This window comes from Diceros bicornis, chromosome 15 (genome assembly GCF_020826845.1).
Source record: "Diceros bicornis minor isolate mBicDic1 chromosome 15, mDicBic1.mat.cur, whole genome shotgun sequence".
NCBI lineage: Eukaryota > Metazoa > Chordata > Mammalia > Perissodactyla > Rhinocerotidae > Diceros > Diceros bicornis.
The window spans coordinates 4,973,834-5,000,879 of NC_080754.1; the positions used below are offsets into that span (position 1 = coordinate 4,973,834).

Consider the following 27,046-nt stretch of genomic DNA (forward strand, 5'->3'; position numbering starts at 1 on the left):
TTTTTGTTGAACAGACTGAATTTTTCTCTCACCGACTGGCCTCTGGTGTGACTGTGCAGGAGAAGGGAAAGAGCAGCTGGGCATCCTTCGACAAGCCCCTTCCCTCTCTGAGCCTCAGTCTCATGAGCTGTGAAATGGGGTAGTATCTCTAAAGATTGTTGAGATTCCATGAAATGGTACATATGGAACCGATCTGTAAACTGAAGCCTGGTCCCAACATGAAGGGTGACAGTGATAGAAAGTACACTGTCTGACTCGTTTTTTAACTTTTTATTTTGAAATAATTTCAGGCTTACAGAAAAGTTGCAAAAATAGTACAGAGAATTCCCATGTCCACTTCCTCCAGCTTCCACCAGTGCTAACATCTTGTATAACCATAGCACAGTTATCAAAACTAAGAAGTCAGTATTGGTACAATACAAATACAGTTGACTAAACTGCAGACTATTCAGATCTCACCCATTTCTCTCCGGACGTCCTTTTTCTGTTCCAGGATCCAGTCCAGGATCCCACATTGCATGTAGTTGTCATGTCTCCTTAGTTTCCTGGGATTGGTCACAGCTCCTCAGTCTGTCCTTGTATCTCATGACCTTGACAACTTTTGAAGAATACTGATGGGATATTTTGTAGAATGCCCCTCAGTTTGGGTTTGTCTATTGTTTTGTCATGATTTGATTGAAGTTCTGCATTTTTTGGCCAAAATACCACAGAAGTGGTAAGTCCTTCTCCAAGTGTCGTATCAGGGGCGTGATGTTGCTATATCTTATTACTGGTGATGTTGACCTTGACCACCTGCGTAAGCTGGTGTCTGCTGATTTTCTCCACTGAAGAGTTACTAGTATCCCCGTTGTAATTAATATCTATCTTGGGGGAAATATTTTAAGGCTACACAAATATCCTGTTTTCCCTCATACTTTTTCCCACTAATTTTAGCAACATTGGTAGTTTTTCCCTGCAACAGTTATTACAGTGGTCATTTTTCTGTTTCCCTCATTCCTTCAACATTTATCAATTGGAATTCTATAAGAAAGAGCTGTTCCTTTTCCCCATTTACTTGTTTGTTCAATTGTTTATTTACATCTGTATGGACTCATGGATATTTATTTTCTTTTATGGGTGATAGCCCAATACTATTGGTTTTTGTTGCTTAAATTCTCTTACTTTTTTACCCATTTATAATTTTTATTGATTACCCACTCTGTGTCAAGCATTGTGTTTAGGGCTTTCACTTACATGTAGTCTGTAAGTTTAATCATTGAAATAGTCCTGAAAGAAAAGTGTTCTTATTCATCTTTTATAGATGATGAAACTGAGTCTTAGAGGGGACACACACGAGTTTAAGTGGCAAAACCAAAAGTCAAACCCAGATCTGCCATATTCACTTCAGGACACCATGGTGGTCTGTATGGGGACTCAGACCTACACAACAAATAAGAGATAATGAAGCAAACAGATGCCATTACTGGATGTAAAATTCCACATTCAAATACTGTGAAATTTTAAATGAGCCCAGCAGTCCAGCAAATCAGACTCCAGCAAATCACCTGCTTCTGCACACCAGTGACTTCACTGGCAACTTGCTGTCCAGGCATGTCTGTGGGCTGGAAGCCACACACAGGGACTCGAGGGAAAGAGCAAGTTCCATTCTGCAGGATCCTGACTCAAGCCCAACCAGTTAGAGGAAACAGGAAAAGCCACTACAGAATGAAAATTCATTCAAGCTATAGCTAAACTTAGCCCTCATCGCTTTAATCCTAACATGTGAGATGTTCTTGGCCAATGGTAAGAAAAAAAATGAATCCCATGCCTTCCCAAGACATGCATTGACCTTCCATTGACATATCTTAGATTAACCTGGAACGAAACATCAAGCATGATTGTATAAGAGGACAGATTTGCAAAGTGACATGCAGTCTGTGCTGTCAGAATTCAAACCAGTCCACCAAACCACTATTGACTTACCAAAACCAAAAAATGAGACCATTTTGAAGGAAAAGTGTTCTTATTCACCTTTATGGATGATAAAACTGAGTTTTAGAGGGGACACGCATGAGTTTAAGTGACAGGTGAATATTATGTGTGTATATAAGTGTGTGTGTGTGTGAGTGTACCCCACACATATAACCTCTTCCTGATCCTACACTCATATTTGGTATATTTGCATCCTAGCAGTTAAGAGGAAAAGGCAGTGAAATATGAGGCAATCCCATATGTACAAAATGTCTAGTAATGCCTGAGGAGGCGATCTACACAGCAGTTAAAGAGAATATTATTCTGGGTGTTTCTGTGAGGGTATTTTTGGATGAGAGTAATATTTAAATCAGAGGACTTGAGTAAAGCAGATTGCATTCCATAATGTGAGTGGGCTTCATCTTGTTGGTTGAAGGCCTGAAGAGAACCAAAGGCTGACCCTCCCCCAAGCAAGAGAGAATTCTGCCTTCCAACTGAAACATCAGCTCTTCCTGACTGATGGCCTTCAAACTGAGACGTCGGCCATTCCTGTTCTACAGCAGCTTTTGGCCTTCAAACTCAAACTGGGACATCAGCTCTGCAGAATTTGGACTTGACAGCCTCCTCCATAGTCATGTGAGCCAGTTTCTTATGATAGATCTCTTGAGATAGATATATACATATATATATATATATATATCTCCTATGGGTTCTGTTTCTCCAGAGAACCCTGACTGATATACTCCAGTGAAGCTCCCTTTAGTTTGGGATTTTGTTGTTTTATGAAAAGCCTAAGAAATCCTGATTTGTTATTGTAATGACCCTTTTGCAAGGAGTTACCTATGTAGTATAAGCCCACCCAGTGTTGGAACAAATACCTAGATTGCAAACACACCTGATATTTTGTAGGCCAACTCTGCACATATGATCTAATCTCATAGGCCGTTACTGCCTTTTAAACCCAAGCTCTCGACCATGTTTATTTAGTAAAACAAATAGATGTGAACTAGAAGGGTTCGCTGCCGTCTTCTTACACAAGGCTATAATACCAACAGCCGTACTCATCACCACCTCCAGGCCAGACTTAAATGGCATGCTGAAAAGTTCCCATTGGGGGTGTGCTTTTTTTCCAATTTTGCAAGTGGGAAGCTTTGACTCTGAATTGGAAACAACCTAGTGTAAGTAGCATTTATTTTGTATTCTTTTAAACAAGGTAGATGTGCCAAAGTCGTTGCCTTCTTTAATACAAAAATAGGCCAACATGGCTTCTCTGCCTAATGTTAACAAAATAGGAAGAGTAGAAATTCACATGCTGCCTAATTTTTTAAAAACCCTAGTTCTACATCTTGAACTGCATCTTAAAAAAGAGGAAGTAATTACTAACAGCTGAGTGAAAATGATGTTAGTAGATTTCTTATAAGTGAAAAAAAACCCAAAACCAAACCAATAATACCATATTGCAATATTGAACATTTAATGGATTAGCTTCCTCTTCCTTTCTCTCACCTCATTTGGGCTACTGCAAAGCATGGGCTTGGGAAAAGGTTAGGAAGAAATGTTTTTAGTATGCATTTTCTACTGGAGTCTTTCTTGTGGATGGAAAAATCGGAAGCTACTGAGATTAGATATCTGTGTTCTGCCTGCCTCTCCCTTCCTCCTTATCACAAATAGCAAAGTTAGCTGTAATCTGAGCATTTTTCCAACTTAGTTTATATTCATATTAGGGGAGAGCTACATTCGGAAAAAAAGCTGCCAGCCCTCACCTTTATTTTTTGTATTAATCTCTAAGGATTTAGGCAAGTTCTTACAGATAAATCCATTTCCCCCGTTTCAGGAAGGGCTTGCCTTGTAGTAGTCACCACATCCCACATCCCATAGCCCATTGGAACTGTTCCCCAGTGTCACCAGATGTTGGTTTACAGAGACCCTGCTGGGGATCATTCCTCCTAAGCATGGCATTTAGCATAAGTTTTTTGAGCCTGAGGAAAATATACCTAGCAATAGCTGATTGAAGAAAGCTATGTTCCTGCTAAATATCAGGTCTGGTTAAGGAATAATTCCAGGAAGCAGAAAGACTTTGCCACTACAAAGGAAAGTTCACGTAATTCTTAACATTAACATTATGTGGTATTACTGTGAGTAATAATAAGTGTCTCAAAAGTCTATCTCAGTCACCTGCAGGCCCCCAATGAAGACGACACCCCAGGGTTGCCAGTCCAGACTGCCAGACAACACTGCCTTGAAGCAGCAGCAACTGCCGGCGTACCGGCTGCAGCTCTCTGCCACCGGCGTACTCTCTGGCTTTTTCGCCACAGGAGTGTTCTGCCTTGGCGTGGGCATCATCCTTATATTGTCTGCAAAGAGCATCAAGGAAATAGAGGTTTGTCCCATCTTACATTTTTTTTAAGCAAATTCTAAGACTTTTCAGCTTTGGGACTCTAAATGAGTGGTCAGTCTGAGAACCTAGACCCTCAACAGGGAGCTGGAAGAGACTGGAGCCTCCCTTTTTCAGCTGGCAGGTGCAGATGGTGGCAGAGCCTTGGGTGGGGGCTTTATTCATCGCTCCTCTGACTTGCGGACAGTCACCTTCACAGTGGTCAGCTCAGCCATATTTGTTTACAGGGCCTGGCAAAGTCAAGCTTTTTATGCTGGCAGAGGCCTGAGCAAGCAACTGACAGAGGTGGGAGAAGGAGAGGCAAGGCCAAATGCCAGACGCCGCCAATCACATTGATAAAGAGAGCGAAGAGCTGGAGAGACAGGGCTGCAGTTTTGCCCTACTTTCAAGCACTGTGTCTTTCCCTTTGCAAATGAACTCCCTCTGAGATCATCACTTTAATCTAAGAAAAGCAGGAACCCTAACTTTATGGCCGTTTAAGGATACTTAGCTAAATAAACCGAATTCTACTCAGAGTGAGAAAAGCTGAAGCTAAGGGCACACCCCCACCCCCCTCAGTCACAAGCCTTTTGCCAATTTGATTAACAAGCTGTTGGAGGATGAGAATCCCAGAAGCTGGGCTGGGGAGGGGAGATCAGAGCTGGTCTATGGCTAGATTCGCCATGCCCATGTTCAGTCTAATGAATTAAGTAAATGTTTCACTCAAACCAGCTCAGAGCAGATTAATGGACATCCCAGACTGTACGACTGGCAGCCATGGAAAGCTGGTCTGTTCCCTCTCCCAACATGGCTAGTGGCAAAATTACAATGAAGGCCAAGTCTGTCAACATTGATTTCGCATTCATGAGTATCTGGAAGTGCTAAGAGTTCTGTTGGGTATGCAGACGAGTAAGATAAGTAAGAGTTGATTCCTGCTCTCAATGAACTAATGATAGAGTAGATAAGATAATGTGTGGTAAGAACAAAGGGCTCTGCCGTGGCTGGCCTGTTCACCATTTCCACAACCCCTTCCTTGCGCGTTGCCCAGTACATAATAGGCACACACTTATTGAAAGAATGGATTAGGGCAAATAGTGAGGACTTCAAAAAGGAAAATGTCATTTCAGGTCCCACTCCTCCTACCAATGCATACTGCCTTATTGCCTTCCACTTATATTTCCTGCTCCTAGCAGCTTATCTCCCCAGGAATTAAGCGCTCCTAAGTCCTTTTGAGTCCTCCAGTGTGATACTGTAAACAACCAGGCCCAACCAGGGGGCAGAGGCAAAATGGCAGGAGGAAATTAAACTTGCCTAGTTGAAGGGGTTAACAAAGTAATTGGCTTACTAGGTTGATAACCATTTCCACAAACAGCTCATCCTATCTGCTTTTCTATTTCCTTCTTCACCAACCCCTTTCTTTCTGGTTCTTCCTCGCTTCCCATGTCCTCCCTGCTTCCTCCCTCTGGTTACCCACCCCCACCCACTGTGGAGCGCAGCCTCCATTAAGAGGCAGCCATTTCTGAGTGGTGTCACCTCATGCAGGTGAGGGGACCTCCCTCCATGGACAACTAAAGCCACTCTGCAAACAACTTTCAACAATGCTTTTATCATGATGTTAGGGGGATTTTCCAATTGACTTTTTTTTAGTCACTTCAGATAGGACTGTTTCTAACACTTTACTTTTATCCAAGAAAACCAGAAACCACCTAGGGAGCGTGATTCCCTTTTGCACATGGAAGTGCTTCATTACATTGTGTGAGAAGATGAAGTGGTACCCCGGGCCAGTGTGAGCAAGCACAGACCTGGTAGAAGAGCTCTGAGTGGGCTTTCCTCTTCTCACTTAGCCCTGGGGCACAACAAGGAAGGGCCCTTTTTGCAGTTCTCTTTAAGCAAGAGTGATAATTCCTGCCTCTCCAAAATTCTATGAGGAGCAGACTATGGTCTTTGCTCTCATTTTAAAGCTATAGGTTTACAAGGCCACTCGAGCAGCAAATTGAGGATGCTGTCATGAGGTAGATAGTAAATCAGAGATATGTTTTCCTCAAAATTTTTAGAGCTAGGAAGCAACTTAGACGTCATCTACTCAAAAATCATTTGATCATGAAACACATTTTTCCTGATTCTGCATTGACAGAACTCCAAGCATCCATGGAGTAGAATGTATACTATGACAGTGACCTCACGGATCAACTACTTGCTTGGCAAAATGATGCTGATGAACAAAATGTGGGCCCTAGAGTTAAGTATGTAACTCAAGGTCAGAGACTGGCCAAACTAGAACCCCAGTCTCAGTCACAGTTCAGTGTGCTAGCTCTCAATTACAATACAGCTGTACTCTTTAATGCTTTTTAAAAATTAAAATGCAGTTTCACGGGGCTGGCCTGGTGGTGTAGTGGTTAAGTTCATCCGCTCTGTTTCAGTGTCCCGGGTTCACAGGTTTGACTCCTGGGCACGGACCTACGCACGGCTTGTCAAGCCATGCTGTGGCAGGAGTCCCACATATAAAGTGGAGGAAGATGGGCACAGATGTTAGCCCAGGGCCAGTCTTCCTCAGCAAAAAGAGGATTGCCAACAGATGTTAGCTCAGGGCTAATCTTCCTCAACAACAACAACAAAAAAATGCGGTTTCACTAACAGAAAAGGCATCAGTATTTTCCAAAATAATAGTTTAAGCCTTGCCACATTTTTAAAGAATTTTTAAAGTAAATATAAGCATCTAAGTACAATTAAATAACCTTTTGGCTAATCTTGAATTTAGTACTAACATTTTACCTATTTGGCTTCAAAACTCCCAGTGGCTTTCCAAGGATTCACAATTCCTTCTGTCTTTTTTGTTAGTCTTCTCTCTCAAAGAATCCTAATCCCACTGGGAAAGTAGCAAGGAGAGAGCTACCTGCTTGCTTCCCTCCTCCTCCTCCATTCCCATAATCTTCTAGTTACTCTCCACACAGTGCAAGAAAGGCAGAAGCAGTCCACGGCAGGCAGCTCCCCATGACAGCCCCTGGGCCCCTGCGACGAGCGTTTCCTGGAGCACGAGGGAACTGCATGGCCTCTGTGCCCTCTCTCACTGAGCCTTCCTTCTTTCTTCCAGCTCTATCTTCACATGACTGAGTCCTTCAGCCACAGCTCACAGGATTTGCCTATTTGAGACACACTACCTTTTTTTAAAGAGTCCACTATACCATTTTTCACAGAATTTAACTTTTAAAAAACTGAATGTAACAACATTTTAGAATCAGAATTAGCCCGTATACATCAATAACCCTACATTTTGGAAACTTCTTTTTCTATGTTTGGTCATTTTTAATAACTTCGTCTAGATGCCATGCAGAAGAATTCATTAGTATAAATATTTTCCATACAATAAAATGGAAAAACAGTGAAGTGCCTTCCCCATAAAGCTAATTAGACTCAGGCTGTGAGCCCCATTCTCGTGAGTCATTGACCGATACTTTCCTAGTGACACCTCTTCCTGACTGGGGCATAAGGCCTCATCACGACAGCTTACCTAAATTTGCGGTAGAAACACTGAATCCCAGGGCAGTGGCAAAATGCTGCCAAGTCCCCAAATGAAAGACCATCAGAAGACCCACTGCTCGTGAGCATCCTCAGAACACTCCCGTTCTGGAGGGGCGCTGCCCTTAGTCGAGTCCCAGACTCCATGCCCTTGACCCAGAGAGCCTGAAGACTTTGGTGGACTCAGGACTTGAACTTGAACATATGTACTCATGTAACTTTTTAATTAGTAATTGTTCTTTCCCCTGCCTAACAGATTAATTACACAAAAATCTGTGCAAATTGTGCAAAACTGCGGGAAAATGCCGTGAATTTTGACAAAGAATGCACCTGCTCTATTCCCTTTCACATTCCAGAGACAATGCAGGTAAGTGAAATTCAAGAGCCTCCAATTGGCTATATACTGATCTACTCCTGTTCACTTGGCAGTAAGTTCACGATTTCCACCAAATCCTTCCCGAAACTGGAAATACAAATACAAAGAGTAAAGCAGTGCTGGGCTGCGAAATCTGACGAAGGTGAGTCCATGCGTGACTCTCCCACTCTGTTTTTCCCTTTGGAATTTTATTCTTCTCCTTTGTGTCTAAGTTTCCAGATTCTTTACCTACCCAACTTTGTAACCTAATTCTTAACATCAATCAGATGTTAAGACCCACGGAGAGGACCATAGAGATCGTTGACTCTAACCACTTATTTTATAGTGTGAAAATTAATGGGCTGAGAGGTTAGGTGACTTGGCCAAGGTCACTCAGTGAGTTAGTGTCAGGGGTCACACACCTGGCGGGGCTCTCCTTGGGTCTCCCCAAGTCATTCTACGTATGCAATTACTTAATCCCTAAGGTGACTCTTGGCCTGGCTGTCAGGCACTGTGAGAAATGCCAAAGAAATGTTAAGAGAAGTCCCAGCTCTTGGGCTGATTAAAGTCTCGTGTTAGTCCAGGTCCTCTGAGAAGCAGATGCCAAGACAGGATTAGACATGCAGGAGATTTACTGGGAGGACTGTCTGTGGGGGAAAATGGGGTGGGAGCCGGAGGAAGCAGGGGAAAGCTGTCAGAACACAACACAGCTCTGACCCCTGTGAAGGGGAAGGAAGGGAAGAAGGAAGGAGGGAGGGAGGGAAGGAGGGAGGGAGGAGGAAAGGTCTTAGACGGCAGTGTGTTCTTAAGAAAGCTCCAGCAAGGCGGACAGAGAGTCCCAAAGAAGCCTGTCCCAGCATTCCTGCTGTGCTCAGCCAAGGGCTGGGCATGGCCATGGGAAGCATGGCCTTGAAGCAAACACAGGATGGTTTCAGGCACTGCAGCTGGGGCCACCCCTCAGTGACACTCCCTGCAGCAGGAGATCCCAGAGGTGCCTTTGCAGGGCCTCTTACCTGGCAGTCAAGCTTAATCAAATGAAAAACGTGTTTCCTTCAACTCCCCAAATGTCCTGTCCTGTCCTCTGGATTCAGTACCTCTCCCCCGACAGCGTCCTCCTCCCTGACCTGGTTGGTCCCCCTCCTTCCCCTTCATGGATGACTCTGCATGGGGTGAATCTAAGTACAGGCAGGCCTTCTGTGAGCTTCCCATTGAGCATCCCACCTCACGGCCCTGCTTCCACCTCAAACGCAGCTGGTCACGAACCAGACTCACCATCTCCTGAAAAACCCTACTCACTTCCCGTCTGGTGACGATCCCATCACCAAGACTCAAAACTTTCCTCCTTCACTTTACCCTGCCCGCTCCTTTCTCATCCAAGCTCTGAGGCATGGGCGCTGTCCAATTCTGGTCTCTCCCAACCACCCCTCCCCTCCCTTCTCTTGGCGTTGCCCAGTTCATGCCCTACTGATCTAGTTCAGAGCTACCTAACTGCACTTCTAGCCTTTGGCTTCTCCCGGAGAAAGCATTCTTCCAGATTGCTCTTCTACCATCTGAGGCCCAGTTACCTCTTCAACTCTCTCTCTTTGTACTGGGAGAGACCTTGTACTCCTGCCAAACTGGCCAACTTGCTTTTCCATGGTACAACTCTCTATGTTCCTGCTGTTCTTTCACCTAGACAGTCCCTGCTCACTGTCTCCTATAAGATCTTACTTGTTTTAAGCCCCTACTATCCCTAACCATTCCTTGAGCCTCCTTTTCACTCATGTCTCCAGCAAGAATTTGTCCACATTTGTATCCTGGGAGTGCTGTTTCCACTCTTCTGATGGACTTACAATCGCTTGTGTAGTATCCTGTACGTAGACTCATTTCCTCTACTTATAGGAACCTCCCTGAGGATAGGGACCACACTTTCCATGCTACTCCACAACTACCCACGCACAAGTGTCTGCACTACACACTCTACCTTCCCACCTGTTACCGTAGGTGAACTATCCGTGCTCCTATCTGAAGGCTTCTCTCTCCACTTGTGCAGAGATGCCGTCCTTTCTTGCCTTTATAAGAATTTACCTCATCATTCTCGCCTCTTGTATCAGCTTTTCTCTCTACTGGATCATTCCCACCAGCATACAAACATATTATTTCACCTATCTTTAAAAAAGAAAAAAACACTCTTCTATTTGCCCAATTTCCCTGCAGGCTATTTGCTCATTTCTTTCCTCCCATTAGCAGGAAAACTCCTCAAAAGAGTTGTCTATCCCTGCTATTTCCAATTCCTCTCTTCTCATTCTCTCTCAAACCCACTCCAATCAGGCTTTTCCCCCAACACTCAGTGACTCACACGTGGATAAGTCCAGCAGTGAGTCCTTCGTGCCTTGTCTCTCACTGCACATAGGTGGTCGCCCCGTCATCCCTGACACACTTTCTTCTCTGGCTCTCAGGAATCACACAATCCTGGATTTCCCCCCATCTCTCAGGCTGCCCTTCTCTGCTTCCTGTGCTGTTCGTCCTCTTTTCCCCAGACTCTTTGTGTTGAGATCTGCAGGACTTAAGTTTTAGTCTTTGGTCTTCTTTTCCTCTCTGTATGCACTCACTTCCTTGGAAGCAGCGTCTGCCCCCTGGCTTTAAATGCCATCTCCTGACAACCTTCTGTTTTATATCTCTAGCCCAAACCTCTCTTCCAGCATCCACGCTTGACTTTCCAACTGCCTTCCTGATGTCACCATTTAGGTGTCTAATAGCTATCTGAAGCTCAACATTTCCAAAACTGAACTCCTGATATCCACTTCTCCCCCTTGCAACCCCCTCCCCGCAAAAGCTCTATTCCACCTGCGGACTTCTCAATCTCAGCTGAAAACAAGTCCATCCTTTTGGTGCTCTGGCCAACAGCCTAGGAGTCATTCTCTACTCCTTTCCTTCTATCACAGCTCACATCCAATCCATCCTGTTGGCTCTACCTTCAAAATATACCAGAGTCTGCCCACTTCTCCCCACCTCCCCAAGCCACGTTCACCTCTCACCTGGATTCCTGCAGTAGCCTCCTGTCAGGTCTCCCTGCTCATATCCATGTCTCAACAGAGCAGCCAGAGTGAACTTTTTAAAGAATAAGTCATACCATGTTATTCCTTTGCTCAGAAAATCCCTGCAACGGCTCCTCTTTCCACTCAGTGAAAACGCCTATGTCCTTGCAAGGCCTTACAGGATCTGGCTTCCTATTTCTTCTCTGACCTGATCCCTCCATTCTCTTCTCCTCACCCCCGCTCCAACCACACTGGACTCCCCGTTCCTCAACAAGTCAGGCATTCTGTTGCCCTGCTGCCTATACCTGATAACTGCTTGACTAACTCCCCTACCTCCTTCAGGTTTTGGCTCATTCCCACCTCAATAAGGCCTGCACTGGCCATCCTGTTTCATGCTACAACCTGTCTACTCACCCACCCTGCACTACCGATCCTTGTTACCTGCTGGAATTTCAGTTTTTCCATAGTGCTCACCACCTTCTAACATACTGTGTAAATTAAGGGTTTGTTATATGCGTTATTTATTGTCTGTCTCTCACTGTTGTATCCCAAGACCTATAACAATGCCTGGCACACCATAGGTGCTCAATTAATGTTTACTGTATGAACATATGAGTCTTTGCTTCCTACATGGTGCACAGCACAGTATATCACATGGTAGATGCTCAGAAATTGTTTGCTGGGACCGGCCCGGTGGCGCAAGCGGTTAAGTGCGCACACTCCGCTGCAGCGGGCCAGGGTTCGCACGCCCAGATCCCTGGCGCGCACCAACACACCGCTTGGTAAGCCACGTTGTGGCAGCATCCCATATAAAGTAGAGGAAGATGGGCACAGATGTTAGCTCAGGGCCACTCTTCCTCAAGAAGAAAAGGGGAGGATTGGCATTGGATGTTAGCTCAGGGCTAGTCCCCCTCACCAAAAAAAAAAAAAAAAAAAAAAATAGAAATTGTTTGCTGAAAGATTAAATGAAGAAGGGAAAGATAAAGTGCTCAATTATATGGCTTCATGCTCTAGGAAGCTCTGGATTTATGTCTCTCTTTCTTATTTCCCCTTTGATCCGAGACGAAAGCATGTTGGCATCAGTAATATTCTGAATACATCTGTACTGATTATGGCTAGTGCTAATCCTTATATCTGAATGAGTCAGGTATAAATTATAAGGAAGCTACTGAGTTGTACTTGGGTTGTAAGTGAAATCTATACAAAGTCAGTGGGGGAGGTTTTATGTATGTGTTCTTTTATTGTAGGTCAAAATTCTAATTCTCTGCAGCTGTGCCCTTTCTTGCCTTCCTCATCTCACCATGCTGCCCCCCAAAGTAAAAGTTAGTGTTACTTAATTTTTTTTGGCTTAAAACAACAGAAATTTATTCTCTCACAGTTCTGGAGTCAGAAGTCTGAAATCAAGGTGTAGGCAGGGTTGGTTCTTTCTTGGAGGCTCAGAGTGCTTCAATTTTTGAAGAAAAAATCCAAAAGATAAAATCTTAAAGGGCTTCAGTTCCCATCTGTCTGTGCCCTTTGATACCCTAACAGCAAATGAAGTGTTACCAGCTGGTAACCATTCCTTTCAGGCAAAGGCTTTCTTGTAAAAATCCAACCAAACCGCTCAAGGCAGCCCCAGGGCCTTCGGCTCGCCGGTCAGCACACATAACATGTGCTGGACGACGAGTCAAGGCGAGACTCTGCCTGCACGCAGTGCCACTGAATTGAGAGAGAAGGAACACCACCAAGGGCACGGTGCCTCCAGGAGTCTTCAGAAAGATGATAATCCTGGAGGCCTTATTCAGCTAAATCTTGGACAAAGAATCACTGAAAAGAGATTGTTAAAACATTCCGGTCCCTGGTGTGGTGAGTGTTCTCTGCCTGTTTATTGTCATTTATATGAATAGATAACTTTGGGTAAGTAGAGTTCTCTTTTTAGCTTCCAAGAAAATGTGTGGTAAATTCCAGTCCATGGATTTCCTATTTTCTATAGTTAAGTGTCAACCGTAGAGCTTCCCTCTGTGGGTGAGGAAGTGTAATCAGTCGTCCCGCTGTGCCCGGCTTGTTGGTGTTCACACCCATGCTCTCCGTTGGTGATGCTGCAGCCTGCCTCTTTGTCATGGCCCAGCGTCTCCCCCTCTCAGTGTTCCAGAGGCTGTTCTCTTACAAGGGACTCATGTCTTTAGTTTATTGTTTTCTGTAACTGGCCACTCTTACCATGACCGTTATTTCCAGCTCCCATTTTCCAAACTCATCCTCTTAAATGTCCTTAGAGTGAAGCCAAAGCCTTTCCAAAATGCTGGCTTTGGATAGCATAAGAAAATCAATTGACTCGGGGAATTGTAAAGGAATACTTATGTATTTCTAGCACTGAGTATAGCCCCTAACACATGGAAAGCACTTAATAAAAGTTAGGCCTTCGTATTTCTGGACGCAGGCCTTCATTATTTTGGAGGTAAGTAGTATGTTAATTATAAACAGCTACATTGGACATTTCTATTTGCATGATATGTGCTGTTAGTAAAATCTGTATCAAGTCTGCCTGGAGAATTTCCAGGGCCTTGGTATGTCACGGGAGAGGTAGAGCGTGATGGTAGCCTGTGATTGGCAGCCTCGTAGAGTGGCATACACGAAAAGGCGCGTCTCTCATGGCAACAGGGCCATTTATTGCTAAGGCGAAAATCACCTTTCTTTGGTATCAGTGAATTATTCCATCTTTTTGTCCATAACAAGTGGCTCACCATTTCTTGAGCAATTACCTTGTGCCAGGTGCTGTGCTAGATCCCAGGGATGAAAGACAAAGCACCTGGACCTGGCCTGCAAGCGGCTGGTCTCACGCCTGTCCCGTGCCCAGTGTGCACAGGCGACTGGACACGGTCAAGGGCTCCAATTTTAAATGACGTGTCGTGGATTTGCTTTGAGGTCACAGGACTTTTGATGCCTACTACTACCCCTAAGCAAAGCATTTTTCCTAGTTTTGCTTGGAAATAGCAATATTTGTAAAATCGAATTTTGTATATCGAAAATACAAAGTCTAGTTATAAAAAAATTTCAAGGCAGGAGCACAGTAGCACTTACAAAAATATTAAAAATAAGTTATTTAGTTATTTAAATAATTCTGTATAGAATAGGATTTTTCAACATGTAATTTTTAAAAATGATTTCTTGGGTTTCTGTTTGAAATAAAGAAACTTTCAATTTTTTCTGTACTACTTTTTATATTTAAAAAATGCTGTCCATGTTTATTAATACTCCAGTTAGTTTTTCTTACTCTCTTCTTACTTCTTGCTTTTCTCCCATACAGGGTAATGTTTATATGTACTACAAATTGTATGGCTTCTATCAGAACCTCTATGGATATATTCTATCCAGAAGTAATAGCCAACTGCTGGGTACAGATGTAAAGGTAAGGCTTTATTTCATTTGGTATAATACTTTTTTTTTTTTAAACCAGGTAGATCTTTCAGTCTAAAAGAGGGTATAAAAGTAAACTCAGAAGTTAAGGTTTTACAAGACGGAAATGCTTATTTTATTCTTGCATAAATTGAAGGGCTGGTATTCAGGATGACTGCTGTTGAGAAGGGGCACTTTCCCTCCAGAGCAGGAGTGTGAATCTCCTCCAACTAAAGGTTAGCCTTCCATGCTCCACCCACTTAGAGTGTAACCTTGAGTGTCTGGTCTCAGTCTGGCTCACTCTATATCTACCAGTGTCCTTCCTATAATTGGGGCTTTCAGTCCAGCCAAACTGAAGGAAATTGAGCTCTACTTGATTGAATAAAAGCCTTTGGTTTAATGGACTATCCTTTTAGACCTAGGATTATAAAATTTTACTCTTGATAGATGATACTCAGCATGCTAGCAAGAAAAGCTAGAAGGAAACCTTTTCCACACTGACATTAGTATATGAAGTGATAACCAAGTGATTTTTAGCAACCACCCTTTTAAAAATATATTCTGGTAGTTTGGTGGGTGGATTCCCTGTGATAAGTCATCTAGCTCTAGACTCACAATTTGTATACTTTTTGGAATATGTTACACTTCAATAAAAAAATCTTTTAAAAATGTATTCCATTGTAGGCTTAGTGTGATATTTAGCACAGCCAGCAAGATAAAGTTCCTTGCTGCAGACATATTTGGTATGCAATGTTTTGTTAATGAAGAAAAAAACTACACACACACACACACACACACACACACACACACACACATCTCCAAAACACAAAAATTCCTAGTCTAAGTGAGCCAGAAACCTGGGACAAACAGGTAGCAGTCCGTAATCTTGGTCTGTGCCAATAAGTCAATGTGGGTAGATTTACGTTGCCAGTGTTCTCACTTTCAGCATTCTAAGAGAGTTTACCAAAACCACTTCTCATTCCTGTGTCGCCTTGCATCCAGGATGTTGGAAGCTGTGCTCCGTTCAGAGAGTCCCACAATGGGACCCCCATCGCTCCTTGCGGTGCTATCGCCAACAGCATATTCAATGGTAGGTGACGTTTCCTGTCTCCATCATGTACCCTTTCATATGTGTGTGACCACCTAAATGTCCAGAAGATCTACAGCTGAGTGGCAGTTTTTAAAAAAATTTCATATACATTGTCCACTGACTTAAGGTATTTCATTTGCAAATAAGTTCTCCCATACCAGAGATTTGAAGTAGTTAAGGAACATGAGTTAAATGGAGCTTAAAAGTATTTTTCAATAATTGGGGCCTTGGCAAGAATAAGAACAGTCTTGTGGTTCCAGCTTCTATGGCATGGAGGCCTGTTGAGAGGCTGCTAAAACTCAGGTTTATTTTTCAACTGTGTCTGGTTCTGCACTTCAAAGGGTAGCACAAATGCTTGCTTGTGTCTGTAACACAATTTCTAATTTCCTTACAGACACCATTATTCTTTCATACAACCTTAATTCATCTATACATATCAAAGTCCCAATGCTAAGGAGTGGAATTACATGGTGGACAGATAAGTATGTCAAGTTTCGGAATCCCAGTTCCAATAATCTTTCTAGTGCATTTGCAGGTAAGAGCCATACATTAGCTCAGTATTCTTATCTGTTTATGGAAACTTTGGTTCTTATATGTGGGGGATGTTTATGATTCCTCCTTCTTGACTTCTTTGTTGACTTCCTCTTTGTTCCAACTTTCCCTACCTGTGGGCACCTCCACCACATACTGATCAGAAGCATGAAATGATTGGTGCCCTTGTTCCTTCCAACTTACCATTAGGAAAAAGGCACTGTTTTAAGAAAGTTGTTGCTTCATCTATAATTAGGGTGACCATGTAATTTTATGATCCACACTGGTGCACTTCTGAGAGTGAAAGAGGGCAGTAGAATAACTAAAGTCATATATTTATTTGAAAATTTTATTTATTGATCAGTAAATAGACATTACCATATTGGAGGACCTATAAAATAATTCTATTACAAACTATTTTAAAAATGCAGTTTTTTCAAAAATTAAGGTAATATATCTATGTACATTAAACCAACTTTTTAAGAAAACTACTTTATTATCTAAACATTAAAAAATAACATAAGCAGAAAAATTATTCTGGATACATAGTCACATACTTTAATCAGTTTCTTGGCCCTATTTGTCTTCATTACATGCCCTGTATTTTTTTAGTGGATTTGTTTTGTTTAATTTTTTTAAAAATATTTTATTAAAATATTATTTTTAATTTTTTCACAAAATTGTCTGCAATCTTTTTTGAAGTTGCATTTTATGGTTACTCAGCTTGAAATTGTTGACACCTTTAATTGATTCTTTTCTTTTGACTTTAATGTTTTTTTTAATTGAGAAAATATCTATAGGTGCTGAGATACCTGTTACGCTCACAGCTAATTTTACTAAATGGAGGATATTCTCATTTTCCATTTTTTTGTATTGAAATATGCTAGTATTATAACCCAAATGTTTTTATAGGCACTGTCTTTTTTACTTCACATGTTTTTATTTATGATTCTTTTGAATGTTTTACTAAATTTAGGTGCTACAAATCTTAGACTTTCTTCATTTCATTTAATTCTGGTAGAGAAGAAAATTTTATCCAATTAAAAATAGGAGCTCCAGGGCCAGCCCAGTGGTGTAGTGGTTAACTTCACGTGCTCTGCTTCAGCAGCCTGGGGTTCATTTGTTCAGATCCCAGGTGTGCACCTACACACCGCTCATCAAGCCATGCTGTGGTGCCGTCCCACATACAGAGTAGAGGAATATTGGCAACAGATGTCAGCTCAGGGCCAATCTTCCTTGCCAAAAACAAAAAAAAAGAAAGAAAAGAACATAGGAGCTCCATCAAAAGAGTTTTCACATAAATTGAGATATTCCAAAGTATAATTATAGAATTTAAAAATTAAATCTTGTTCACATATTGAACTCTCATTATGTGATATGTTCAATTATTCTCTTCCTTTTAGGGGGGTAAATTTCGATATCTTCTTGTTTGCAAGCTTGGTTTTCAATAATTACAATTCACTAAATCTTCAAAAACTAAATTTTTTTTTGGAATTTCAGATACTTCATTTAAAATTTTCAACTATTTTGAACAAAATTCAGCCAAAAGTTAGAGAACTAATTTACAAAAAAAGTTCAGGATCATTATAGGACATATCATTTGATATACAAAATAATTCTTTAAAAGCTCAAATATTTCTAAAATTCTGGTTGATGATGCGTAGCAAATACAGACCACATAGACCGCCACGCTAGAGCATTTGTTTAACATTCATGTTGCCATAAAAATTTTGCAGTTGAGTTTCTCTGGGAATATGCAAGAATATTTAAATTTGCACAACTATAGCTCTTCTTTTGATTAATAAAATACTGTATCTTGTTTGGATACGATTGTGAATTATGTATATACCACAACCAATTTTAAGTACATTTCTCTATTTACTAAGAACATTATCTTTACTCTGATGTTGTGTTCCACCAAATAAATTTATTTTATCACTGCAAAACCAAAAAATTTACACTTGATTGTTGAATTTTTTAACTGAATTTATAGTAATATTTATAATAATGTCAGAGGTTTTATCTTCCAAAATTGAATATCAAAAAGCTTTGCTTGGATTCCATGAAGAATCAAACCAAAAAATCAAACCATTATTATAATTAACTTATCTGATTTTTCTATTTGAAGCTTCTAAAGACACTGATGTAAACTGGCCTCATTTAACTGTTTACAAAGTTCTTTTTGTGCTAATGAAGCCAACCCATTAAAGCTTTCCTTTGGTTACACAAACAAAAAGAAATTTCCTAATAAAAAAGTGAAACTAGAAGGAAACTCATTTGATCTAAATGAAAAGTCATGCTCGCATAATGATATATAAATGGACCTTCCTTAGCTGCACAAGGTAAAGCATCATCTTTGGATACACTCTTTTAAAAATAACCACAAACTTTTGAATTAGATTCTGATATTCTTCAGCAGATTTATGTCTTATGATTTTCACACGGTCATTGACATTACAATGGTTCCCATGGTGGGGGGTAAATGTCAACCAACATTGCAAGTATCACATTTATCAACTTTCTTGAGACACTGCACTTAATCTTACATTAAACATACATATTCCATTTTTTAGCTCTTCCCAGCTAAAAGGACTTACTAGCAAATAAACTAATAGGAAACAATAAAATAGTTATGTGTTTATACCATATAATAATTAACAAAATCAGTGTTGCGAGAGAGTTCAAACTACTCTCAGAAGACCACTCAGCATCTATTTCCCACCCTACGTCATGTACATACAACATGACCTATAATTTCCCACACTTCCCACTGACCTGTAGCCTGACAGCTTCATGCATCTCACAGGCCAAGACAGAGGCCAGGGCCTAACAGGTTGGAATGTCAAACAGCTGGCAGGGTCACAGAGATATGTTATGTTTTGACTGAAAGGGTCTCTGGTCATCTTTCATTAAGCACGTGTTAAAGTAAGCCCTCCATTCACTGCACATGAGTATCTCACACACTGCTAGCTAAGACCATGGCTGCAGGCAGGAAGGATGAAATTATATGTACACGGTTTGTTTGGGATAAATGCTAAATCGGATGGGATAATAGACAACAGACATTAACTGGGACTGTCTTAGGCAAACTGGCATGTATGGTCACTGTATCTATAACTGAATTCCTAGTTTTTGAAAGGAACTTGGCAACATTCTAGTGTTTTGTCTTACCACATAACCACAGGCCTGTAACACAAAGGTCCTCAGCTTTCTCTCATCTCCCGCTGCGCTTTGTTCTTACCTCTATTGTAAAAGTTAACAATTATACTGTAATTATCTGTTTAAATACCTGTCACCCCCACTTCAGTCTGAATTCCTTGAGGAAAGGGATTAGATCTTAGCAGTTTTGTATTCTTGGTGTTTGATACATAGTGAGCAATCAAGAAATGCTTGTTGTTGAATGCATGGATGAATACATACAACCCAACTGAACTTGGAAAATGAAGGACGTGGGTGTCTCTTAGACCACACTTCTCTTACCCTCTGAAGACATGGGATGGGGTGGGATTGGGGGTGGGTAGGGGAGGGCATGCTTGAGCTTGCATTTTTAACAAGCTCCCTGGGTAACTGGATGTCCATGGCCTGTAGGACACACTGCCTTCGGGCATGAGCTCTGGCTGAAGGAGAGAGGGGTGAGCTCCACAGGGCAGGCACCAGACGCAATTTCAATTTTTATCAAAATTCTTCTTGCAACAGAATTGAAGTCTTGGGAAGGGCCAAAATAGTTGAGCTCCACGATATCTGCAGAGGAAGTTTGTCCAGCAAAGGATTATTTACAGAGGCACTATGAGTGTACAGACATGCTTCAGCAGATTAATCCAACCAAACTCAGCCCATGCTTAGAAAGCAGGACTGGGGCTCTTGTGGGAGAAAACAGTTTAGTCAGTAGTCAGAGCTGAGGAAGAATGGGTCCCTCTTTAGCATTTTGAATCCTACTAATAATAGAACCAGTTTTATGGAAGTAAAAACTTCAATGAACAATTTCCTCTTATAGTTTAGCTCTTTAAAATTCAATATGGTTTTTATTATCAACTCCTGTCAGCTTTCATTGGAATCCCGCACCCCTTTATCAAGCATTTCCTGAACACCCTACTATGTGCTAGGCAGTAAGTGCCAGTGACTAAAAGATGAGGAAGACATAGTCCTCAAGAGTCTACTGTAGAGTTGGGGACCGCAGTAAAGAACAAGGGTAAACCCAGCAGGCTCATCTCCCACACGGGCCCCCCACCCAGTGCTCCCAGCATCCTACAGCACGTGCACCTCCAGGCTTCCTGGCTGCAGATCAGGCCTGCAACGCCTTTGTTCTGCACCTCCTCCCGTGTACCAATTCCTCCTCCTTGCTTCCAGCTTTGTGCACTCAGGGACAGTGCTGTGGAGGAGATCTAGGTAACACAGTCTTCCCGTACTTCTGTGATTATTTCCTTAGATTACATTCCTAGAAGTTGAATTTCTGGGCCCAAATGTATGCAAAATATATTAAAGCTTTTGATGCATGTTCCTAGATTGCCAGAGATGATGTTAATCCACACGTCTATCTGCTCTGCACAAGAGTTCCCATTTCCACTGCCTCGTCTATGGTTGTCATTCTTTTTTCTTTAAATAAATAGTAACCAACTTTTAGATGAAATGGTATCTTGTTTTAATTTGCTCTCTTTAGTTGATTAGCGAAGTTAAAGAAAATAAAGGCAGTCCCTATGATGCTATCACTGAATACAATCACTATTAGCATTTTCTTCTACCTCTGTTTTCAATGCTTTATATGCAGTTAACATAGTTGAACACATACTATACATGTAATTTGATATTCTGCTCTATTTTTTAACCGTATGAAAGTGTCATCAGCATTTTCCCCCACATTTCCTTAGAGTCTTTGTAACCATTATTTTTCATGGTTGCATACTCAGGTAGCTTACACACACACACACACACACACACACACACACTTTTTTTTAAAGTTTAATTTCTATTCTCTTTCCTCAAGAATGCAAAAGTTATTTCATTCTCTACATTCTAAGGAAAACTGAAGAGGGTAGATAATTTTTCTCAACCACATCCATTATTTTCTTCCCACAGGAACCACAAAGCCTCCATACTGGCCTAAGCCTGTCTACGAACTGGATGAAGAGGATCCAGGGAACAATGGCTTCATCAACGATGACTTCATCGTGTGGATGCGGACGGCTGCCTTTCCCACTTTCAAAAAACTGTATCGTCGACTCAGTCGAACACAGTGTTTTATTGAAGGTTTGCCTGCTGGTAATTATAGTTTCAACATAACCTACAGTATCCTTTTATACCACTTTTCTTTCTGGCGATGAAGGAAAATCAGTGTCCATCTGGATACTAGCTGTTGACTTATTTCATTCTATACTTTTCTATTCTCCAGTCAAATATATATATATATATAAAAGAAATACACAGTTCTCATATAGGTAATACTGTCACTCCATCCCCATATAACTGTGTGTCTCCACTTTGTATCATCAAATGTGTACTATTTTTTTAGGAATAACAGTTAATATCAGGTAAGTAGGTATGGATAAGTAGGGAAGGAATGTTTCTGTCCCCTTGAAAGATAAATAACCCTGGGCCTAGAGATCTAAAACAGTGAGGAGAAGCCTGCCGTATGGGATGGAATGAAATGGAGGACCACAGAAACAAAGAGAGAGAGATTTCATAAGAAGTACATTTGTAATATGGACTAAAAATAACTAATCCTGAGAGAGACTGTAGAGCCTTTGCTGCTAGGCAGAAGTAACCTAGACCAAGGGAGCCCTGGCCTCGAGGTGCAGGGCCAGCTCATCCTCCCCCACCAGGAGTGCTGAAGATTCTCTGTCCTCCCCTCTCTCTCGAAGGGTGTGGAGCCAGCTGGGAGGAGTCAGTGCCTTGGTTATGGACGTACTGTCCGAGTTAGGAGACATATGCTTTGATAGGAGATTCTCAATTTTTTCACTTAATCTAAAAATACAAATGTAACTCTTGATTTAAAAATGAAAAGGACTTAACTTCAAAATGGCACCAAACACTATCTTTAAAAAATTATATATTTAAAATGCAGTTTACACTACTTCTGGTCTTCAGACTTAATTTTAAAGTCTCTTCCTCATTCTCCCTGAGGCAGAATTCTGTTGGAGGGAGGATCTTTCCAGTTCTTGTACACAGCTTTGAGACGTCAGCCCAATTAGGCATCAGCACCCCCGAAGCATCTCAGAGCTACTGGCTAGGAGTTCACGGGACCCCAGCAGGCCAGAGGATCTTCATGCAGAACTGTCGACCGCCTGAGTTTCTTTACCTCTCAGGAGCTTGAACGAGAATCTCCTGGGGATGTTAATAACTCCTGTGTTCCAGTCCCCTGCTCCATGTTTCCATCCTAGAACAGAGTGTGGACATCTGCATTCTGACAAGGGAGCGGGGACATGCCTCAGTCAGAGATGCCCCTGCCATGTGACACCATCTCTGCCTCTCAGCCTGTTGCCTCCTTTTGTTCACTGACCAGGAGGACAGTTTCTCTCCAGTTCATTTGTTTAGCGTGGTCTCTAATTCTATTCTATGAAAATGAAAGCCACAAATTTCTCTCTCTTATGCAGCATTATAAGTACAGATCAAAGAGTAAGCCAGACTGTTACCTTCTAAATAAGATTTCAGCAACCCTCTCTCCCCACTAAAAGAGTTTGGGATTGAAAGTTGCTTGACAGTGCTCCTCGAGTTGGACCTCTGATCCCATCAGCCCTGTCTGTGATTGCTGTATACAAGTGAGGCAGTTACAGTTGCCATCCAGAAACGCAAACAGCCCAGCACATACTGCTCCCCTCACGAGGCAGGACAGTCAGTTTGGGGCTGAGGGGAAGAGGAAGGGAGTCCGTGTTCCAGACAAAGAAGACACTCTATTTCTCCCCTGGAGACAGGCTTTCCTTGGGTGACTCCTTTCACAGTCATATCTGCATGCTGATGACTCCCCAGTCTAAATCTTCCAGGAGAACCTGAGTCCTGAGCATCAGTCCTAGGCTGGTGCTGCTGTGTTGAGCCCTGGTGTGAGTGTTACCCACCCGGCCTCATCGCCTGGCTGATACACAAGGAGAACTGAGCCTGAGCTGCGGGAACTGCCTACCACGTCTAAGGGAGAAAAGATGCTCTCGGTGTGAGGAAAAGACCCTCTTAATGGAACTGAGGGAGGGAGAAAACTGGGCAGATGAGTCGTGGTGGCACCCAAGGATCTGGTGACAATGAGGAATTTTGATGTAGAAGAGAGAGAACTAGTTTCCTAACAAGTTTTCCTTGTGCCTTTAAATAGCATGTTGCCAAAGATTTGAGGCCTTTTAAGTGCTTTGCTGGGAAATGCTGCTGTCCTGTGCCGTTGCTATGAGAAGCCTTTATTTGTTTATTGGTTTGGTTTACAAAAGGCACCAGATGTTTAAAAACCTCAGGCCACATGCATAATCAAAATGACATCATTAAAATGCTAACGATAGCAAACCCACTTCAAACACTTTCCCCAGCAGCGAGGGACGCTGGCCTTTTCAAAACCCAAGTGAGTGCAGTACCTTTAGTTTACCCACTAAAAATGTTTGCCATCTATCTCAGTATTTTTTTCTTCTTCACTCCTCTTGAATTTTCCCTGAGGTAGGAATTCAAACCTTAGCCCATGAAGGACTTGAGCCTACCCTGGGTCTCCTGATTCACAAACAAAAGTTTAGGTTTGCTATAAAACCTGTCTTTATTCTTTTCATTTCCTTGGGCTTGCCAAAGAAAATCAGATATATTTGTTCATTATTTAGTTGTCTGTAAGTCATTCAGATCTATCTGTGTCAGAATCTCTTTCGTGGATTACAACTATGTAGAAGGAAGTCTTGTTTTTAATCAATTTCATTCCAGCAAGATACAGAGTACTGCTTGGTTAAGATTAGACCATATGAAATTGCATATTCAACCATTTTTTTACCTACAAAACAGGCAATTTTATATGGTTCAAGCTAATATATTTAGGATACACAGTGGCAGAGCAGAGAAGTGCCGAGACAGATCCTTAACAGGTCTTCTTTCCTGAGACTTTCCAGTAACAAGGTTCCGAGGAGAAAAATCAGTTGTTCTTTCCACCCTGACGTGGAGCGGAGGCCGCAGCCTTTTCTTAGGTCTCGCCTACACAGTGACCGGAGCCGTGACGTGGCTGGCCACCTTTTCCATGATGGCAGCTCACCTGATGCTGAAAGAAAGGAAAATGTTCTTCTCCCAGCAGTAACGTCAAGCTTTAGAAAGAAAAGCAGAAAACACAGAAATGGACAGTGAAGTAACAGAGCCAAAGATCTCTGACAAAAGAGGGGGGGCGGTGGGATGGGGGTAGAGCATAATGATGTATAGTAAAATGTCCTTGGAATGGGGAAGATAAATCATCCTTGAGCTCAAAACCAAGTCTCAGGCATTTGTTTGACACCCTTGTGCCTGAAGCAGGTGACTGCCTAGGAGAGCGCCATCACCAGACAAGACTAAGGAAGGACGCCTGGCCCCCCCAAGAGGAGGTGACTCCTTTTAACCCTCAATCAGACCCAGACGGTGAGTCGTCATTGGCAGGTTGAAATTCTTCCAGACTTCCCAACAACACTTGTTGTGCGTTGAATTGAGCAATTAGGATGATTTTTGAAAACTGATTTATTCAGTGTTCTCTCCTTTCTATGGAGTCAAAACTGTGTTCTCTCCGCTAAAGATAAACCAAGCAAAGGTTATGGCAGAGCCCTGAGCACCCAAAATACAGCAATACACCGAAAAGAAAAGCCAGAAAATTCCCTCAAGTTATCCATGTAGCCAAGAAGGAAGAACTGAATGTGACTGATTGCCTTAAAAACTGTCCTCAGCATTTGAGGGTGCAGAACAATTCTAGAACTTATATTGGGATGACGTATTCTAGAATGCAAATGATGACATGGATTCATGATGCTAGAATTATGTGTGTGGAGGGGGCTTCTTAGGATCTACCTTAAAAGATCTGAATTCCTGCTCAAGGTCACGTACAGAAGAAGACTGAAGGAAGAACTCAGTACAGCTGCCAAGGCAACAGGCCCCACGAGTCTGAGCACCCAGATGACCAGAATATTACACCTTTAAAAACATGTGTGTATTATTTTATTCTTTGAGGTGGGGGAAGCTTTACTCTGTGATGGCTCGAGGAGCAGAATTTTTATTGTTCAAGAAAAATATAGCACCAACACGTATTTGTCTCTTTAGCAGCAAAGAAAGCATTTCTTTGTTGCATCTTTCTGCATTCACCAAATAGTAGAGTACTTTCCAAATAAACAAAATGGTTTCAAGTACGAGCTCTGAAATCTTGGATCCCTCCCGTGTCTCACCTTCCATCTGTAACCAGTGACCTCTGGTGACCAGGTGTGGAAGGCTGAATAATGCCCCCCCTACCCCCGCAAAGATACTCAAGTCCTCATCCCCACAACCTGTGAGTGTTACTCATACGTCAAAAGAGACTTTGCAGATGTGATTCCGTTAAGGATATGGATACGAGGAGGTCATCCTGGATTATGTTGGTGCGCCCAAGGCAATCGTAAGGGTCCTTATGAGAGAGAGGCAGGGATCAGAAAAGGAGAGACATGGCAACAGAAGCCAGAGGTTGGAGTGGTGCCAGGAGGGGCCATGATCCAAAGAATGGAGGCAGCCTCTGGAAGCTGAAAAAAGCAAGAAACAGATCCTCCCCTGCAGCCTCCAGAAGCCCTGCTGACACCTTGATTTGAGACTTGTGACCTCCAGAACTGCACGAGAAGACATTTGTGTTGTTTTAAGCACTGAGTGTGTGGTAGTTTGTTATAGCAGCAATAGAAAGCTCATAGACCGGGGTTGGAGCTGCTCTAGTCATCTGAGCTGTTGTTGTTTCTCCAGCTTAAGGGACCTGCCCAGGGCAAAGGGCTAGGAAGGAACAAAGCTCACAAGTGACCAGGCCCAGGGACTCCAGATCCTGGGCCCTCACCCCTTGAGGCCACATTCCTCAGTCACCGTGCGGACTGGAAAAAGGCGTGACCACACTTGCTACATCTCAACCTTGTTTGTCAGCGCGTAGGATGCTGTAGTAATCGGGGTTCTCCAGAGAAACAGAACAGTAGGGGGTGTGTGTGTATAAAGAGATTTATTGTAAGGAATTGGCTCGTGTGCTTGTGAACGCTTGGCAAGTGCAAAATCTGAGGGGGGAGGCTAGCAGGCTGCAGGCTCGGGAAAGGGTTGCAGTTGCAGCCAAAAGGCATCTGCTGGACAACCAGATGAGGCCGGAGGTCTGTCCACTGGAGAACGCCCTCTTGCTCAGGGAAGGTCAGTCTTCTGTTCTATTCAGGCCACCAGTTGATTGGATGAGACCCACCCACATGAGGGAGGACAACCTGCTTGACTCGGTCGACCCGCTGAAATATAAATCCCATCCCCAAACAGCCTCACAGACACATCCAGAATAATGTTTGACCAAATCTCTGGGCACCACGGCCCGGTCAAGCTGACACATAAAATGAGCCATCACAGAAGGCGTCTGCATTCACCAGGTCGTCAAGACATTTCCAGAAAAGTCCTCCTCATTTCTCTCTGCGCTAGGGTTGGCTCAAGGGAAAGGACCTATACAAACATGAGTTTATCCACAACAAACTAAACCATTCAAGAAAAACAAGTGGCCGGAACGTCTGACAGAATGAAGATGTGTAGTTCCTTTTTCCTGCTTCTCCACGAGTCGACGAGCCCAAAGCGGTTTACCCTGCAATGAAGTCTGGAGCCGGCCTCCTCCTCCCTGTTCAGGGGAGAGCATCGTCACTCGGTTAGCCCCCGGCCCACAGTGGAGCTGGGCTTTGCGGTTTTCTTTCTCTCCC

General features: G+C 42.6%; 1 protein-coding gene across 1 annotated transcript; it reads left to right on the plus strand.

Annotated features, from left to right (window-relative positions):
* Nucleotides 1-3,669: 3,669 nt before the first annotated feature.
* LOC131414508 (cell cycle control protein 50C-like) lies at nt 3,670-24,489 on the plus strand. The gene is made up of 8 exons (XM_058555515.1): nt 3,670-4,330; nt 8,097-8,207; nt 11,555-11,704; nt 14,496-14,597; nt 15,587-15,674; nt 16,069-16,209; nt 21,279-21,488; nt 24,251-24,489. Exons 1-8 carry the CDS (start codon nt 4,139-4,141, stop codon nt 24,439-24,441), a joined length of 1,185 nt encoding a protein of 394 aa, XP_058411498.1. The 5' UTR covers nt 3,670-4,138; the 3' UTR covers nt 24,442-24,489.
* The last annotated feature ends 2,557 nt before the right edge of the window (nt 24,490-27,046 follow it).